Source organism: Carassius auratus, chromosome 43 (assembly GCF_003368295.1).
Source record: "Carassius auratus strain Wakin chromosome 43, ASM336829v1, whole genome shotgun sequence".
Classification (NCBI taxonomy): domain Eukaryota; kingdom Metazoa; phylum Chordata; class Actinopteri; order Cypriniformes; family Cyprinidae; genus Carassius; species Carassius auratus.
Genome location: NC_039285.1, coordinates 6,755,326 through 6,774,538, shown reverse-complemented (window position 1 = coordinate 6,774,538; position 19,213 = coordinate 6,755,326). Strand labels below are relative to the sequence as shown.

Here is a 19,213-nt window from a genome sequence, read left to right as displayed (position 1 = left end):
AGTGAAGAAATTATCTCAGTCAATTCATCCCTGTTCATCTATAAATAAGTAGTCTCTTGTGAAGTTTTAGAATAGATCTTTTGTCTGATTCCAGAATAGTGGATGTCAGATTTTATTTATTAATTGTAGAATTTAGTAGTGTACTTAATATAGACTAGACCATGTTTTCATGGTTTTCAAAGACGAGTATATGTCTACCCTTAAGAAAAAGAAGTTTATTCAAGTGTATTATTAGTATATTTCTTTTCAACTAAAAATAGGAAAGTATGCTTTTAGTTTACTTTTTATGTACTTCTCAGAAATGGGCTTCATGTACTCCTCAGAAATATACTTAAAATTACATGACTTATACTTGACTTATACTTACAATAACTCTAAATATATTTGAGCTATACTCATAGAATCCAAGTTTTTATTATTATACGTAGATGGCGCTAGTAAACATCTGTACAGAAAAAAAAAAAAACACAAGTGAAGAAGAAAAAAGAAACAACAGATACTGGCACATGTAACACGATCATCTGACATGAAACCATCAAAACTGTAACCTTATAGAAGTCGACCGATGAAGAGTTAATAGTTACATTCAAGCTTTGGGGTGTTGATCGACTCCATCTACATTTTGATTATAATTCTGAATCCAATTCATAGTCCTTTTCAGCTTTTTGTTCAAAATTGTATTCCTTTATTTTTTTTTTCAACTTACCCACATTAAAGTGTTTTTAAAAAAAGAAAGCATGAAGCTAGAATAAAATGTTTCTGTTTACAAGCAGATAACCTGTTCTTTCTTTGGATGTTTTGTATGTTCAGATATTCATACAACAAAATACGTACAAAATACAAACCTACTGTAAATAGGGACATAGTAGTATACTTAAAGTATGATGTAAAGTTCACTTAAAGAAAATATGAATATACTTGTAGTATAAAACTACTAAATTAGTAGTTTACTGGGACTATACTTCAAAGTGTACAAATTATTTAATTAGTAAACTATCAGTATACATAAGTTCACTTTTAGTATAATTGCAGTACAAACTACAAAACAGAGTTAAACTACTGTTATACTTAAAGTTTACTTAAAAGTATACTTTTATATTCTAAAAATAGCACACTTTCAAGTACTGTATACTACTAGAACACTGATATTTGTATAATTGCTACATAAAGTATACTTAAAATATACTTCAACTTTACTTAAGTATACTTAGTAAAATAAACTTAAAGTATACTACTTTTTGGTAAGGGAGGCCCTGGACTTCTCCCCCTCCATTCTTCGAGATATCCACCCGGAATAGGGAACGAGATGTTGCGGTGACATCACCGTATGGGAAAACCTCTTGGTGTGATGAATGTCTGAAGCCCTGTACCATCCCTCCAATCTTATTGGCCAAATAGCACTTTGCACCGCCTTACGCAGGCGTTATAGTATACCTCCATGCTCTACTATTTAATGATAATAAGGAAACGCTAACAAGGTACGGAATGGCCCTAACCACAGCATCTTGTTCCCTATTCAGGGAACTGTGGTTACATACATAACTGACATATTCCCTTTCATAGGTCACTTCGATGCTGCGGTGACATCACTGTATGGAAATGCTATACCATCACGTCTGACGTACCTGAGATAGCTGGGATCCAAGGAAAGCATATGCTCAAACGGAAAGAACCTGAGAGCCAGGAGCCATCCTCACACACAGGCTGTAAAATTTGACAAAAGTGCACGTTGAGGTCCATCCTGCTGCAGCACATATATCATCCATAGAAGACCCACAAATGAAGGCTTGTGATTAAGCCACCGTCCTCGTAAAATGAGCTTGAATTCCTAAGTGCAAAGCAAAGCCGCATGCCTCATAGGCTAAGTATATAGCCTCCGCCAGCTAATGGGACATGTGTTGCTTTGTGACAGCACAACCTTTATTTTTACTCCCAAAACAACTGAACAGCTGGTCGGACTCACGCCATCGGGCTGTACAATCAACATAGATCTTAGCGCCCTCACAGGACAAATGCTTAAATCTCCTAACACCGCCTTCGTGGGGAAGAAAGCCTCCAAGACCACCTGCTGGAAGCAAAAAGGATTTGAATCAACCTCAGGGACATAGTCAGGCCTTGGTCACAACAAAACTTTCACAAATCCTGGTGCAAAATCCATGTACGAAAAGGAAATAGAAAGAGCTTGTAAATCCCCAACTCTTTTGAGGGAGGATAAAGCTAAAACTAGGACTGTCTTTGGATTTGTTTTAGTTTTTTGACAATTTCCAAGGGCTCAAACAGATGTCCTGCTCAGATGATTCAGCACAAGATCTCGATGAGAGCATCCTCGAGTCTGTGATTGTACTAATACCAGACAATAGTCAAGGTAATTTAGCACACGAACGCCGTGAAGCACGGAATTTATACGCCTCTAAATCAAATCTGAGGAACTTCCTTTGTCTTGTAATTTGTTTTACCATCAGCATCTTGAATTTGCATGTCCTGCGTGCAAGATTCAAATGGTGTAAATCCAATATTTGTCGTGAGCCACCATCTTTTTTTTCTTTTTTTTTGCCACAACAAAATATCGGAAATGAACAAGACCGTGACAGCGCAAGCACACCCGCCAAAAAGCAATCTACAACAGTCTTACTTTTGTGGCTCTCATGGCAGTAAATAATATGATCAACAGGTCAGTACAGATATTTCATAAAAACATTAAAACAAGCAGGGTTATGAAAGAACCCATTAAAAGACTCACACCATGTCCATGGCCGTAGCCAGGCTTTGAAAATCAGTTTCAGTTATGTCATCTCCGTTCAGTTTTAATAGTGTCTGTGCATTTATTTGCAATTAAGTCAATGATATCGCTGTAGATGAAGTGCCCCAACTAAGCAAGCCAGAGGCGACAGCGGCAAGGAACCGAAACTCCATCGGTGACAGAATGGAGAAAAAAACCTTGGGAGAAACCAGGCTCAGTTGGGGGGCCAGTTCTCCTCTGACCAGACGAAACCAGTAGTTCAATTCCAGGCTGCAGCAAAGTCAGATTGTGCAGAAGAATCATCTGTTTCCTGTGGTCTTGTCCTGGTGGTCCTCTGAGACAAGGTATTTACAGGGGATCTGTATCTGGGGCTCTAGTTGTCCTGGTCTCCGCTGTCTTTCAGGGCAGTAGAGGTCCTTTCTAGGTGCTGATCCACCATCTGGTCTGGATACGTACTGGATCTGGGTGACTGCAGTGACCCTCTGGTCTGGATACATACTGGATCTGGTGGCCACGGTGACCTCGGAACAAGAGAGAAACAGACAAATATTAGCGTAGATGCCATTCTTCTAATGATGTAGAAGGTACATGTTATGTGAAGTGGAAGTGTTTCCGGTTCCGGTTTACCTTATTAATGCAGCCTAAAAATCCTTTAACGGATTTGGATATTAAAAGCATTTTAGTATGTTATGTATGTGTATGCCAGGTTAGAGGGGGGGGGGGGGTGAAATGCTCGTTTTCACTCAAAATCCTGTTAATCTTGAGTACCTATAGAGTAGTAGTGCATCCTTCATAACTCCAAAAAGTATTTAGTTTTATTATATTCATAAGAGAAAGATAGTCTTTACCGATTTTTCCTGGAAAAACAAGAGCGTCTGGAGGCGTGACGTGTGGGCAGAGCTAAAGAATCATGAGCGCGAGTAGGCTTTTGCGTTGAGAGCGTTTGGAAGCTGTGACAGCTGTGAAGGCTGAAACTGAACGAGAGCAGCAGCAGCAACGACTCGCTCCGAGCGGGGCTCGAACCCGGGTCTCCGATGGGAGGCGGACGCACTAACAAGGAGGCAGAGATATTTTAAGCAGTTTTACTCACCGCCTGTGGTTCCAACACACAATCGTGACCCTTTTTCCTTGGGATTGCATCATCCTTAAGAAATAAACGATACGCAAATCCGTCGTCAAACTGGGCTTTGTTTGTAAAAAAAGCATTTTAGAAATGCAGGGAACAATCACAAACACTTGCACAACTCTGTTGATCCTCTGTAAAAATAAACTCCATCCACTGGTCCCTTAATGCTGTTTTTTCTTTGGTAATCTGTGCAGGGTTGTCTTGCCCTGGCAACCAAAAACACACTCCTTTTGTGACATTTCGCGACGCTCTCGCTCTGATCAGTGATTGTCTGTGCTCAGCCTCTCAGTGCTCTGCTATACGGGAGCGCGCGCTCTTCCAGGAGAAGTGCCTTAGGACCCATATAAGGAAATTCCGCTCCATCTAACGTCACACAGACCAATACTCGAAAAAAACTTTCCGAAACTTGTGACAAACCGGAAGGAGTATTTTTGGAACAGAAATACTCCTACAAACGTACAACTTAATTTTTGAAAATTTTTTGTCCATGTTTAGCATGGGAATCCAACTCTTTAACAGTGTAAAAAACTCAGTATGCATTAAATAGCATTTCACCCCCCCTTTAAAGAGATGGGTCTTTAATCTAGATTTAAACTGCAAGAGTGTGTCTGCCTCCCGAACAATTTTAGGTAGGTTATTCCAGAGTTTAGGCGCCAAATAGGAAAAGGACCTGCCACCCGCAGTTGATTTTGATTATCTAGGTATTATCAAATTGCCTGAGTTTTGAGAACGTAGCGAACGTAGAGGAGTATAATGTAAAAGGAGCTCATTCTCATAGTCCATTTTGAGATTTGATTAAATGTACAGCCTACTTTTGATTTATTCCTTCAAAAATGTCCGAATTCCGTGACGTTCTGCTTTATACAGCAAGTTCATTTGTGACTGAATCCCCGTCGCTTCGCAAACACAGACGGGGTGAATTTATGAATGAAAGTGTGAAATTTCTGACAAAACGAAGTTGTTACGTATCCTCACGCTTTTTAAAAGTGTATCATGTATTAGACTACACAACTAGGCTAGCACTGTGCTTTCATTATAGCTTAATTTCTTGATAGATTGATAATCCATTTTACCACTGTCCTCATGTGTCTCCTTGCGGCTGGTTCCCTCGCTTCGCGCGCACTTTTTTTTTTTTTTTTTTTCCAAACAAACCAGTCTCTTGCCGCTCTGGCGCCCTCTCGCGCTGCTGCATTCACTGCAGTCGGCCAATGGAGATTTGTGCTTGTAAATTTTTTAATTGGCCATAACTTTTAATTCGTTGCTGCTAGCAGGGGTGGCAAGGCTTTCTTCTAGGGTGGCATTTGCCACCCCATGCCACCCCGGTAGATCCGCCCCTGTTCCTTATGTATCATTGTGATGATTTTATCAGCAGTTTGCAGAGGTGAGTAAGTGATGTAATGCTAAATTTCTTCAAATGTGTTCAGATGAGGAAACAAAATCATTTACTTCCTAGATAGCCTGAAGGTGAATACATTTGCAGCCAATTTTCATTATTGGGTGAACTATTCATTTAATGCCCATGGTTTGGCCTGTTGTTCAAGTGTCCTCTTAATATTTAGCCTGTTATACTAAATATACTGTTTATAAATAATTTCACAATGCAGTTTACTGATAAACACATATATTTGGGCACAAAACAAGAGTGACCACAGGTCAGGCAGTAGGCTACAGATTTTGAGAATCTTAAAATATTTTCAGACAAAACACAAACAGACATAAAATGTAAAAAGCCACAAAATTTCCAGATGAAAGAAAGCAGATTTAAAACAAAGTTGCCAAGTAGCAAAGGCCAGGAAAACATTTTCAAAGGTATTACAATATAAAAATGTGTACATCAGTCTTTTCTTGAAGAGCTGATAATGTCTTTAAAATCTTACATGAAGTTTGACAATATATTATGTTTACATTACATACTTTAACAGTCCTCTTCTCTGAAAAGTGTGTGAACTCCTCTCTTTGGCAGCTTAGTAAAAGTCTCTAGCATTTCTCCTTCACTTCCCCATTTTGTGTAAATTTTCTCTTCCACAAAGTCACTGAACGTCCCAGATCTCACAGAGGAGTGGGGTGAACTTGTGGTCGCTCATGCGCCACGACTCCAGCACTTCAGCGTGGTGGTGGTTGAGGGTGCGAAGCTCAGTCAGACGACCGAGAAGCCGTGCAAAGTGCTGGGGTTCGTGGGGGTGCTGTAGTTTACAGACCTTCCTCAGCACCTCCAACATTGGCTCCTGCAGACGCTCTACTGCCTCCTGGTCCTTTACATATGGTCTGTCTGTTGTTTAGAAAGAACAGATTCAGTCACATGAAAACAATTTGATTTCGTTATGGCCTTCTGAAGCATGAAACAATGACAAAAAATGCGCTTTTCAGTTGTGACCTCCATTAATCATTAACCATATACCTTATTATTTGAACAGTTCAAACTGATTTCATAAAAACCAAAACTGGGTTTTAAATGGGATAAAATGTTTCCATCACATGATGCTTTAGCCTTGGTGAGCGTTAGAGACTAGAGAATGTATAAAAAATAAAAATAAAATGATCCGCATTCTGAAATGTTAAAACATTAGGTGACAGATGGCATCTCACCTGGTGAGAGGATTGTGATAGCAGTGAGGAGAGCATGTTCCTCTTGCATCATCTGTAGCTCCCCAATGCTTTTATAGAAGTTAAACATGGGTGTGATAAACTCTTCAGATATCCCTGTGGAGGAAATAACGATTTTCATATAGATATAGTCATTTATTACCACCTGTAACCACTTTCGAAACATATTTCTTTGAAGCCAAGAGACCAAGGCACACATTTACAATCCAGCTATGATTTAAAGTTAAATGCCATGCCTTCTTTACTAGACTAAAGCTCACATTACATAATGCATTGTAATCTTACTTCCATAAATTCCGTTTGAGCTTCAATAAATAAATCTTATAGGCAACCGCCAAGTATTCAGTAGTAAAATGTCTTTGTTGAATGTTTGAAATGAAGTGTGTTTTTATAACTGGCCTATATTATTCTGAGGCCTCAGGGTGGCAGTGTTTCCTATTTTTAAAAGTGACTAGGAGTGTCCTATGAATTCACTAAATCACACAATTTCCTCTTTGAAAGAATCTTTCCATCCATTATATAAAATGTAGGCATATTGCATTTTAAATAATGCTCTTTTTAATCTACTTTCATCTTGTTGCCTCTGGGGAAAAAAAATCTAAACCTCCTTAAAACTAGATAAATTAAGCAAAATTGTGTAAGATTTTTTTTTTCATGAATTTGCCAGTGATGTGAGAAAATGTATTTAAAATACACTTTTAAAGAACACTGTTCATATCTTGCACAAGTAAATTCATCTTTTTTAGGGAACAGATATATTCTCACTGGACAAAAATGAGAAACAAGACAAAATATATCTTAAGAAGATGATTTTGCTGTGTATTCACTGTCTGCTTTGGAAGAGACTTTCTGAAAGTCCCTCAGTGTGCAATGGTAGATCATCAGGGGTCGTGACCTTCTTGCTTTCTATTGTCTGTTAGGTCAGAGCTGATCTGATTCTGGCCTCGGATCCCCACAGCTGTTGCGTTTCCACATTCAGTGGAAATCCCAGTAACAGCAGTTCATTTGAAGCCTGTCTTTGAAGGGCTTTCCTGTTTTGTGTGAGGCCTTTGTCTTTATCATTATCATTGATATAATTATCATACTTTACTGGCTATGTGAGCTGAGAGCTCTTTTCTGATGTAAAGCATTCGGTGTGAAGAGCCATAAGGGTTTGGTTTACAGACCGACCAATCAGGGAATCCCTCAGTGGGAGATGACACACTGAAGACATCAGTAGGGAAAATTTCTTAGCTCAGCTTACCATAATGTTTATATGAAAGAAAAACATTGCCACTAGAGTGTAAAAAACTCTTCAAAAACTCAGTATATAGGTACAAACAGTCACCACCACTGATAGAGAGAATGATTGCAGCATGTGGACTCCGTTCACAGTTTCATTAATTTCCCTTCAGATGAAAGGATAACCTTTGTCATAACTTTCCAAAAAAAGAAGGGAGCAAAAAAAAAATAACTGAAAAACAGACACATCACGAAGGCTTCATGCCAGAGAAATGTCAGAGGCGCTGAGAGCCACAGAGTGGGACAATAGGCCTCTCGATGTTTAGATAGAGAACAATAGCCTCTTTAGACAGTGTGTCTATTTCTCCCACACTGGCCTTTTGCGTGAATATTCCCGAGCCCATACTGCAGAGAAGAAGAGTGATGGACTCAAACAGTCTGCATTTATCTGCCTGTTTAGAAATATTACTGACTGGATGGTCCGTCACGGCTTTTCAAATATTGAGAGGCTGAAAGCAATTTTGAAATAAAGGTGATTCAGTGTGCACCGTAGGAGGGCTGTATTACGATGCTTTTAAGAGACCGAATTGATCATGCATCCTTCTTTAACCACATCTCTTCTACAAAAAAGATGTCATAAAGCAAAAGCAGAAGATATAATATTGTCCAGCTATATGAGGGCTTTCCTCTTTGTGCTGTTCCTGGCAGTCATCCAGTGCTTAGACTTCTGTGAAACCGAAACTAGTTGGACTTTAGTGTCCTTTTACTCATGTAATGTACACCACGGGATTTTCAAGATGGCAAATTTCCTGTCGTTATTTAGGGCGGACACATACATTATTAATGTAACGTGCCTAGTGAACTTTATGGACTTTGTTCTGGGCTCTGAGGATCTCAACAAGTATGTGGCATACTAGATTGAAACCCAATCCCAGAGCCATCATTCATTTGAACGTGCCATAAAAGCAGATAAAGGTCATGAGTCGCGCTGTAAATTATGCTGCAATCCAAATAATGAACTCACCACTCTGTCTGATCCTGTCTTCTAGTACCTCTGTGTGTCCGTTGGGCAGCTTCTTGGAGAAGACCTGGGCTGAACGCAGAAACATTGCCTCTACGGCAGAACCTTTTAATAAAGCGATCTGATCTTCATGATCCAGAGATTGAAAACCTGCTCAGAATACAAGAACCCCGGTAAGCATGTTTGGACTGGAGGACTGGAGTTAGTGCATTCTCCTCTTCACATCACTGTCATATAAAAAGTGTCACATGACCATTTCTTGAACTTATGTGATTTAATTGTATTTTATTTTTAAACAAGTGGTATTGAAATTGCAATAGAAATAGCTCATGTAGAATTTGAAAAACATTACCTGGTATATTTTTTGTGAACTCAACCAGCACCTGAACATGACTAGTAGCCATTTCAGTCAGTAGAAGGAAGTTTTCTTCTGCGTTAAATTGTTCTTGTAGCTTTGGACAGGATAGAAGGAGGAAAAATCATGCAAATAAGCCACTGTTTTGTGACATTGGGGTGGTGATAACCTCAGTTATGTAATGATTTAACAGCGATAAGAACAGGCCAAGTTGTAAATTGACTTTCAACAGTAGTATTTGGATGTTTTGTGTATTAAAGAATCATAAAAAGAAAAATAAGATTTAAAAGTTTTTTTTGTTTTTTTTTTGAGAAGACATACCAGTTTTCTCGCCATATCCTGAGGGATGCGATGTTTGTTGTGAGCGTCAACTACATAACTTATTAAAGCCTGCTGGTCTTGGCTCAGTTCTATATTCTCCTGAAATGAGAAAATGTGCCAAAAATCATACATTTATAAAACTGGATTTGGAGGCATTTGGATCATGGACCATCCAGCTATGTGGAATAAGAAATAAAGATTAGTGGTGTAATTCTTTCATAACTAGACAACTTTTGATCCTGCACAGCAATTTTACAACCTTCTTCATAAAATAATCTTTTAAAATTAACCGTATATGTGAGCAAAAGTGAGAAGAACAATGGTAAAGAGAATCGAGGTTGACCTTTAAACTTTGATAGCACTTAAATAAAAAGTTAGTTTGCAATTATGCCTGAAACATTATACGTTAGCACAACGCCATGAAAACTGAAAAACTGAACATAAAAAAAAAAAAAAAAATTACAGTATTTTTGTTTGCTTTGAAAGTGGAGATTTTCTAGAAAATTATAATATTCAGCCAATTAGACAGCACCTGTGTTCTTACCTTGGAGGATTTAGTGGTAGATACAACTTGTTTAGCATCTCGACTGTCACCAACATCATCCCCTGTACTTTCGTCAGATGAGGCCTTGGTGTTTTTCCTCAGTCTTTTGGATTTGCACTGAATTTCAGTTAACAAGCCTGAGGATGCAAATACATATTGGACAGATTGACTATTTAAATGCAAACTATTTTTCTATAAGGTTTACTGTATGCACAACATATTTTGGACTCTGTTTTGTGCTACAAGAATTAGTATTGGAAACAATAAAATTGTTATATTTTATCTCTTTCAGCAATATAGAAGTAAATCTCAATACATTATTCATGAGCAACAGAAGCTTAGAAAATACAGCTTCTTCCTTTCTTCCACAGTCTAATCTCAAGTAAATCAATATTATTTGAACACAAACCATCTCATATAATTTATTGCCCCCCAAAAAAACAGCTAGTTACATTCTCGTTGAAAAATAAATTAAGTATTTTTTTTTTACTATTCCAGTTAATAACTTTTATTGAAAACTGCTGTTCTAGAGTTTATAGTGTCTCATCTGATTTCACAATGTGCGTGACTCTCGTGTTATATTAGTTGAACAGGAATACGTTTTACAATGTTTGCAGTGTTCTTACTCACACTCTGCCAGCATGCCCATCTCTTTGCATTTCCTGAGTCGACACTCTTGGCATTTCCTGCGCATGTACATGTCCATCTCACAGTTTCCTCCACTCTTGCATTTATATACAGCATTCTTTGTGATGCTTCTTCTGAAGAAACCTGGAAGGAATAGCACAGCATCAACAACCGAATAACTGAAAATGTTCAAAATGCCACACATTTCACATATAGTACACTATAATGTTCCAGCGGGATCCAGATTTTTGATAGAATGTCATGTAGTGACCCAACACAGAAAAAAACTGAAAAGCTAAAAGTGACAAAACATAGAAATGTATTAATATTACCACGAACTGCAAAGCCCAACAGTATGCATTTCTAACATAGGTTACACAGAAAAACATAAAAAAAAATTCTCTTGAATTAAGTTGCATTTTATGCCTAGGTCAACCCAACCTCCCCCCCCCCCCCCCCCCCAACCGTTTTACATTATTAATCGTTTTACGTGGATCAAATTTGCATTTTATTATTGACATTTAGCTTTGTTTTTTTGCACTGTCATTTAGCATTGCACCCTTATCAGAACAGACCTGAAATCCATTTTTGTGAGTGACACAGAGAGTGGCAGATCAGATGGCAAGAATAGGCATTATAGGCATTCAGGAGCAGATTTCATTGCTTAATTATTTTCTCCATAACCATTCAAATTCAAATTGCTTTATTTGCATGACTTACTTTTGTAGGTACAGTATTGCCAAAGCATTACAGGGATTATAATCAAACTATTCTCTAATTCTGAAAACCATAATAAAGAAAAATAGAAGCAACTGTGGCCACCATACAAGTCTAAACTATTAGGAGAAACAAGAAGGCCACTTTGTAAACACAGATCAAGGAATAGGTTCATTGCAGCCCATGTAACATATGGTGTAATGTTTAAGACATTACGTTCTGTACTGTAATACTGATACCCTTGGATGCTTGATTTTCAGTTCTAGGCAGCAGACAAACATGTGCAGTTGTTTTTGGAACAGGTAATTATTCCAGCATGAGCACAATGACACACATTAACTTTGCATGGTGGCATGTGGCTCTGGTTGCCTACATCATTATTCAGCAGAAAGCTGAGAGGGAACCCAATCCAAACTGAACGTGAAGGAGCACCGAACCCAGCCAAGTCTGTTGGACTTGGGACACATAGCCCAGCATCTGCCCTTTGGACATTGTCCATGCACAGGTGGAATTACACTTACAGTCATTCAGCCAATGATTTTCCAATGAGCTAAATTTGACGCATGGGATTCCATGTCAATTATTACGTCCTTCATAAGCTATGTAGCCATGGATACAATGTAAGACCAGGCACACTATGAGATCTATGAAAGTTCAAGGGTGAACAAAGAGTTCACAGAACAAAGATGTAGCTGTAAATTATTATTATATATATATGAATTTGAATGTCTTATTAGACCTGTTATATATGCAATCCAATAATTTGCTAAAAATGTACAACACCAAAACAAAATTTTAACACATTTCAACATTTAATTTGCTATTTTTATACTATTTTAACTATATATGTTGTCATATAAACTTTTCAGGAAGTATACTGATCTTACATATATAGTTGTAAACTCTATCTGTTTGATTCACTAAAAAGACTCATTAGTGAAATTTGTTTGGGAATCAGACTATCCTTACAAAAATAAGCTTTTTTTTAAGTGTGCTATTAGTATACTTCTATACAAATGTGCTTTATTGTACTTCTCAGAAATATACTTAAAATTACATTTAAGTATACTAGACTTAGGCCATGTTCACACGTACATGAGTATTTTTATAAACTGAGTTTTTCCTTTTTCTGTTTTAAAAAAAAAAATCTCTGTCCACATGAAAACGCGACGTTGGCCAATCAGAAGCCTGGAAATGTTTCCAGTAGGCTGGCTCCAACGTCACAAGCCAAAAACACAAGTTTTGCAGATAACACTGCAACCAGAGTTCTTGCAAGACTTTACCCAAGCAGGCGTTTTCAAAAATAACTTATACTTAGTCTATATATTTGAGCGTAGGTTTATAATACCCAGGTTTAGAACAAAAAGACACCAGCCATTACTTTGAGGAATAAGTTATAGCTTATAGTGTACTTGGTTTTTATGTATTTTTTGTATGTGGAGACTACTGAAATTAATTATAATTATTATTATTATTGTTATTATTAATATTAATACATATATATATATATATATATATATATATATATATATATATATATATATATTATATATATATTTTTTTTTTTTTTTTTTTTTTCTCTCTCTCTTCGTTTTTATGTATGTATTATTTATTCTGGACCGATAATAACTTTTTGATGCTGTAGTTTTTGATTATGTGTGATATGTGGTCTGTTTCATATGTGTGTATGAGGACTCTACTGCAAACTAAATCTACCTTCGAGTATAAATAAAGGAACATGAACTTGAACTTGAACTTGAGCTATACTTGTGCTCTGGGAATCCGTGTTTTCATTGTTATACTGTAGGGGGCACTATTACACATCTAGTGTAAAGAATTTCCAAAGAAGAAACCGAAACACAGATGCTTCCACATGTAATCTAACATGATCATAAGACATAAAACATCAACAAAACTGTGTAACGTTATGGAATGAAATGTCGACCTACTCAGAGCTTTTTATTCTTTATTTTGATGTTTTGTATGTTCAGATATTTATATAACAAAATGGATAATGATTAATACCTAAATTTGGACATAGCAATACTTAAAGTGTGATGTAAATTTCACTTAAAGAAAATTTAAGACTATACTAGAAAATGGGCCAATTTAGTCCCAAGGAGTATTGAAATAGTACACTTACAAGTATACTTCTTGTGCACTGATATTTGAATACTTACAACATAAAGTATACTTTAAAATATACTTGAACTTTACTTAAGTATACTTAATGAAATAAACTTGAAGTAAACTTCTTTTTTGGTAAGGATGCACGGATTGCGCTGTATTTTTTGATTCACTAAAAAGAGCTGACTCATTAGAGTCAACTATTCGTGAATCAGGCTACAATGGTCGCATTGTATGGATTTGATTCACTACAAGGAAGTGCTCTTAAAATATATTTGTCTTGGAATCAGTCTGCACTGTTCAATCTGTATGAATTTTTTAATTCACTAAAGGCATTCAACACATTAGATTCATTGTTATGCTGTATGATTCAGTAAAATATCCACAAAGATTCATTTCTTATGTAAATCAACTACTGGTCACGCTGTAAGGTTTTGATTCCCAAAAAGAATCAGCTTATAAGATTCATTGTTGAATTCGCTGTCTGCTTTACACCCTTATTTAGGAAGTAGTGCAGGAGCATTTAATTTAACAGTATCAAATGTCAGATCGGTCCCACTACTTTTTTTTTTTTTTTTTTTTTTACAGAACAAATTCTGTTCCTGACCCTACTAAAACCTTGTTCAGAAATACATGTTTTCATGACTGAAAAATACTGTAAATTATGGGATTCACCTTTACATCCTTCACATGTGAGCGCATTGTAGTGATACCCTGATGCTTTATCTCCACAGACCACACACAGTTCCTCGCCTTTGCTCCTTCCAGGGTGGGCTGCGTGTCTGGACCTTTTACATACAGTTGGGACAACAGGGCAAGACTCGTCCAGCTCATTATCAAAGCCCCCCTCCAACGGTCCTTTCCTCATCTCAAACACGGCGGAGGGAGAGTACCACTCCTCCCCACTGTACTGTGGGTAGCAATGCTGACTGGAGTAGAATGATGGTGATGACATGGAGGGCTCCACTGAGGTGTACTGCATGCTGGGATAGCTGGTGAAGGGCATGACTTCCTGGTCCTGTAGCAAAGGACTGGTATGCTCTGCCAGAATATCTGAGGAGAAGATGGCAGGAGTGAGCAGAGCATGTCAGTTTACATGTGTCATGGAGATGCAAAGCTCAAGTTCATCTTACTGTTAGCCCAGCACGTTGTGCTAATAGGTCTTATGCCAACACAACAATTAGAGATACTACAACACGCTAAGGTACTGTTACCTTGCAGACATCATCAGGGCCATTAAGATCTCCACTACCTCATTAGTGAGTATTAAAATCCATCTAGGAACATAATCAGCCCCTGTCAAACTAGTAGCAGTGGACTGTATGAAATGTACATAATACAGAAGTCGAACACACCCAGAAATAATAAAAAAGAAATCATTAACCAAGGACGCTCTGGATTTACACAATAGTACTGTCTGAGGGACTTTTATACAGTTTAGATTTGACTGTAATTTGACTAAAGAGTGGGAGGTAGGTTTAAAGACATTCACTTACTGTTTTTGTCTCTATTATTTACAAGGCCAAAGACATACTTTTACACAAGTACACAAATGCATACTTAAGTGCTTGGTCATGGTGTTGATCTGTACTCCAGGGGGCACTATACTTGACTTTAAATACCCATGGTGTTAAAGTATAAAAATGCAAATTCATCTATTTTTTTCTAAATGCCTCTTATAGATCTTTCTGTAAATGACTCATCAATGCTTGATCCTTTTTTTATTTTGAGCTCGTTAGTTTTTATCGAAATGTCATAACTCGGTCTTCCAGTGAAACAACCAACTTCTCTTTAATGAAGTAAGATTAAGAGCTTGTTTTCACATAAGCCCCGCCCCTTTCTTACAATTTATACCTTTTTTTATTTTCTATTTAGAATTTTTTTTAGTGTAATTTCTCTCGGATGTACAGAATATGGAAGAAAATATCTGTTGCTACTTCTGTTACATTGCGATCTGTTTGTTCCTATAAACTTGTTGACTTGCAACTTGCTTAGCAACATTGTTTGTCCACATTGACATTAGTTGACGTAAAAGAGAAAACTGACCATAAAAGAAAACTCTTTGCTCTAATATCCACTACAGCACCTCTTGTGGCAATGCTGAGAACTTAACTTGCACTTTCTGTTACGTATTGGATTATAAACTATGTTCTGACCTATTTTAGAATGCAGTGGCATTGGAAATAAACTTAGAATACCTAAAAGTGACTAAAAATTGTATATATTTTGATATTATGTTATTTGCATGTTTCAAGCCAAACTCCATCAGGTCATGCACACTTTTCCCACTTGTGTTCATGATTAACAATTATGAAAAAACTAATGTAGTCCATTTGTTAACAGTGACAACTTTTTCAGAACTGTGAAAGACTCATTGATATCTCATTGGCAATTCAATAACTTTAAAGTAAAAAATATGTTTAAAACATTTCTACTGTATCTATACTAAATTTAATCAATAACACATACTATAATATACAAACTGTTTCAGTATCATGAGATGGTACTGACCTGAAGCCTTCTCCTGAACCATGGCCATTTCAGTGCGACCCAGTAAGGGTACAGATGATCATTAGCTGTATTGATTCCTAAACATCCAGCTGTATCTTCAATGCCTCAGCCTGTGTCTATGTATCTCTTTTCACAAAGTATGCTTCCTGAACACCTTCATACTTCATACATAAATGCTAGTGTGAACAAAGGTTGCTATAGTTGCTCATTAACCTGACAGTCACAACTCCCTGTCTCATTACAGGATGTTTTATAAATGTCATCTAGGACAAAACATGCCGACACGTGGTTGTAAAATTAAAGGTGACAGTTTCACTTTTTTGCTTCTGCTAATGAGATAAAAAAAAAAAGTATATAGTTTATATCATAGTTTCTGACTCATAGTCTTATATCATCACCCACCATGACAAAATATAATTAGCATAACATAAGAAAGAAATGAATGTGATTTCAAATATACTCACCAAAAAAGTGTGAGCTCTCTGATAGGGGGAACACATCACTGGGTGGGATCTGTAAAGGTCCCACCACATTGACGTCATGGCCCACCCACTCATTCATTCAGAAGCCTCTGTGTTGAGTCTTACTGCCCAAAGATCCCTCAGTCCAGAATGGAAGTGAATGATAGGGATAATCCTGTGTTTTCAAGACAATAACAAATGGAGGAAGTGGTGTCTTTTACTTACAAATAGGCAGTTTTTATGGAACAATATGGTAATGACACAATACAGTAAAAAACGTTCCTTAAATTGTTACACTTTGATTTAAGTACTGCTTCTCAGAAAAAGAAAAAAAAAATAACAAGTGAACTTTTATACTACAGCAATATCATTCCGGTTCAATTTAGATTTCCTTGAGATTAGGAGGACAAGGTCCTGAAGTCATGTCATAAATCTAGAACATAGCATTCTAACCAATTATTGTGTGTTTTTTTTTTTAAACTATGAAATGCTATAGATGATAGCAGTTACCTTTGCTCCAGTTAAAACTCTAGCCGTTTCTTTCCATACACTATAAAGTCTGGCATTAGATTTCATGATGTCTCCTTTTTCCATTTTTTTCAAACACCTAAAGTCTCCTTTTAGATAATTCAAACTGTTTAGATATTATGCCACGATATTTCATCCAGTAATCTGAGATGTATTGTTTCTGTACATGCCAGTTTAGACCAAGCAAGCTCTTTAGTTTTAGTTTCTGAAACCTAACCGGTATGGAGGGAGCTTGTCTATATCATTCTGTGCTAAAATGAAGTCTAATGTCAAATTACTTCAACAACACCAGAACATTAAATAAGGTTTTAATTACTTCAGCTTTGGCACAGTGAAACTGGGTTTTAATTGCTTTACTTCACAGTACTAATACTTTAAGAAACCATATATTACACACAATGAACTTGTCCAGGAAATAAAACATAATGGATGTGTTTTTTGTATAGGCTGCAGTCCGTTATGTTTTATAATGTGTTTTCCCTACTCATGCACATATCATATAAATTAAGTGAAGCCTCATCAATGGCATGTTTATATATATATGGAACGTTTTATTTAATCACCCACATATATGATTCATTTTCATTTAATTCACCACAAAAACAAACTGAATTATTCATTTTCAGATTATTATGCATTCATGGAAGGTTTGTTCTCAAAAGTTCATATATTAGTCCTCAGCATCCATGTGTCTCCTTTTCTGTTCCTGAACACCTTCATACTTCTATTAACATATTTACTGACAAAACTGACATAAAAATTATAATTAAACTTTATCTGGAGTACTTGTGCACAATACACATTTCTTATTATTAAGCCTAAAATGTGTTTTAAAGTATCTTCTGATGAAGATTTTGTGATCTTTGAATAATATTGGTCTTTAAATGCAACATATTTATAGTGTACTGTACCTGAAGTATACCTGCAATAGTTCCACTTTAGCACAATCAATCATACAGTACTTCAGAATTTCTTTAGCTGGACATCAGTACTACTTCTGCACAATTAAAGTGCATTAAGTACAATATTAGTCGTTTCAGTTTAGCAGACTTTTTTTAGTATACTAAATGTACAATTGCATTACATTATTTGAAACAGTATAAAGCAATTCTAGAAACAGCAGCAATGCTCTCTTTCTATCAACAGCGCAGTTTAAGACATTCCCACCTTAATCATAAATAATACAGGAGGAAACACCGGTTCTTTTAAGAACAGTCACAGTGTTGTGATTAAGGATATGTTAGACCTCAGTGTTATGAACTACTATGAAACCAGGTCTCAGTTGTTAGCGATATTGATTGATACATCAGTCACAACAACAAGATTCCCATATAAGACTTTTTCTATAATTAGTACAGCCCAAAATTTCCCATGAGCCTAAATGCTAGTACACACGGAGGGTCCCCAGAACATAGCGCCATTCCAAATCAATAAGTCTCCACACCTGCCCTGATCACCAACAGTAATAAAAAAATGATTTATTTTAGTAACGTATTAGAAATATAATTTTCTTACCTATTACTCTAACAGACGCTGCACACTCTTTGACTGGGTCTTGATATTTGAAGCCATCAGTATTAGGAAACTGACATCAAGCAGAGTCCGTGCAGCAACTAGACAGTTCTCTGAGTGGATGGGGTCATTGGGAAACGGGACAGTGGTTATTAATTAAACTATCTATCTGTTTCTCTTCATGAGAACTAGCCATCCCTCCCTCTCACATCAGCTCCAAACTTTAGCTTACAGGCCTACAAATGCAGCATTACCTCCTTAGTAAGAGATATCAGTACAGCACACCCTTCTTCCCAATGCATTCCCCAAAGATGCACACACACATACCCTAACACTCATGTAAACATAATTATTACTCAATGATGCTAGTCTCTCGTGTGATTTAAAGCGTTTGGACAGAAATACACCAGCTCTGCTTTAGCTCATCACTGAAAACTTTGATATCTGATACTTGTCTTTGAATAATGAGCTTGATCTTTGTTAGTTTAGTTCAAAAATTATGCATTGCCTTTTGGTTACAGTACATATTGTGGGATATTAGTGTGTTTAATGTGGAGCTGAAAAGAAATGCAACCTTCTTCAGGGTCTGATGAATTGCCCAATAATCAGTTCCTGCAACCTGGCTCATGTTGTTATAAACGGGGATGATGACACATTTTGCAACACATGGCAGGCTGACATTAGTGGCAGTTCCTAGAATTAAGCTTTAAATTATCTGTTGCATAGAGTGCTACTTAAAGAAACTCCCAAAATAAACAGTTAAAAGATATGATTGTCTCATTTGTGTTCCTAACTTTG

At 36.8% G+C, this 19,213-nt stretch overlaps 1 protein-coding gene across 3 annotated transcripts; it reads right to left on the bottom strand.

The window, feature by feature from the left end:
- Nucleotides 1-5,302: 5,302 nt before the first annotated feature.
- Nucleotides 5,303-18,531, bottom strand: LOC113061578 (bile acid receptor-like). Of its 3 annotated transcripts, XM_026230796.1 has the most exons (10): nt 18,419-18,531; nt 16,379-16,550; nt 14,079-14,456; nt 10,563-10,703; nt 9,933-10,069; nt 9,389-9,487; nt 9,065-9,164; nt 8,716-8,862; nt 6,453-6,566; nt 5,303-6,135 (listed from the first exon to the last, which is right to left on the bottom strand). In XM_026230796.1, exons 2-10 carry the CDS (start codon nt 16,473-16,475, stop codon nt 5,897-5,899), a joined length of 1,452 nt encoding a protein of 483 aa, XP_026086581.1. In that variant the 5' UTR covers nt 16,476-16,550; nt 18,419-18,531; the 3' UTR covers nt 5,303-5,896. The 3 variants fall into 3 exon arrangements, with proteins under 3 accessions (XP_026086581.1, XP_026086582.1, XP_026086583.1); XM_026230797.1 differs by lacking the exons at nt 16,379-16,550; nt 18,419-18,531 and adding an exon at nt 15,915-16,326; XM_026230798.1 differs by lacking the exons at nt 16,379-16,550; nt 18,419-18,531 and adding an exon at nt 14,618-14,640.
- Between the last annotated feature and the right edge of the window lie 682 nt (nt 18,532-19,213).

What these genes read in the sequence shown, in the direction of transcription:
- LOC113061578 (XM_026230796.1), bottom strand. Translation starts at nt 16,475, where the DNA reads ATGAATGAGTGGGTGGGCCATGACGTCAATGTGGTGGGACCTTTACAG. An exon ending in GATGGGCATGCTGGCAGAGT is followed by an intron (nt 10,070 to 10,562) that starts GTGAGTAAGAAC and finishes TTGCATCCTCAG; the next exon opens with GCTTGTTAACTGAAATTCAG. An exon ending in CTACCACTAAATCCTCCAAG is followed by an intron (nt 9,488 to 9,932) that starts GTAAGAACACAG and finishes TTCTCATTTCAG; the next exon opens with GAGAATATAGAACTGAGCCA.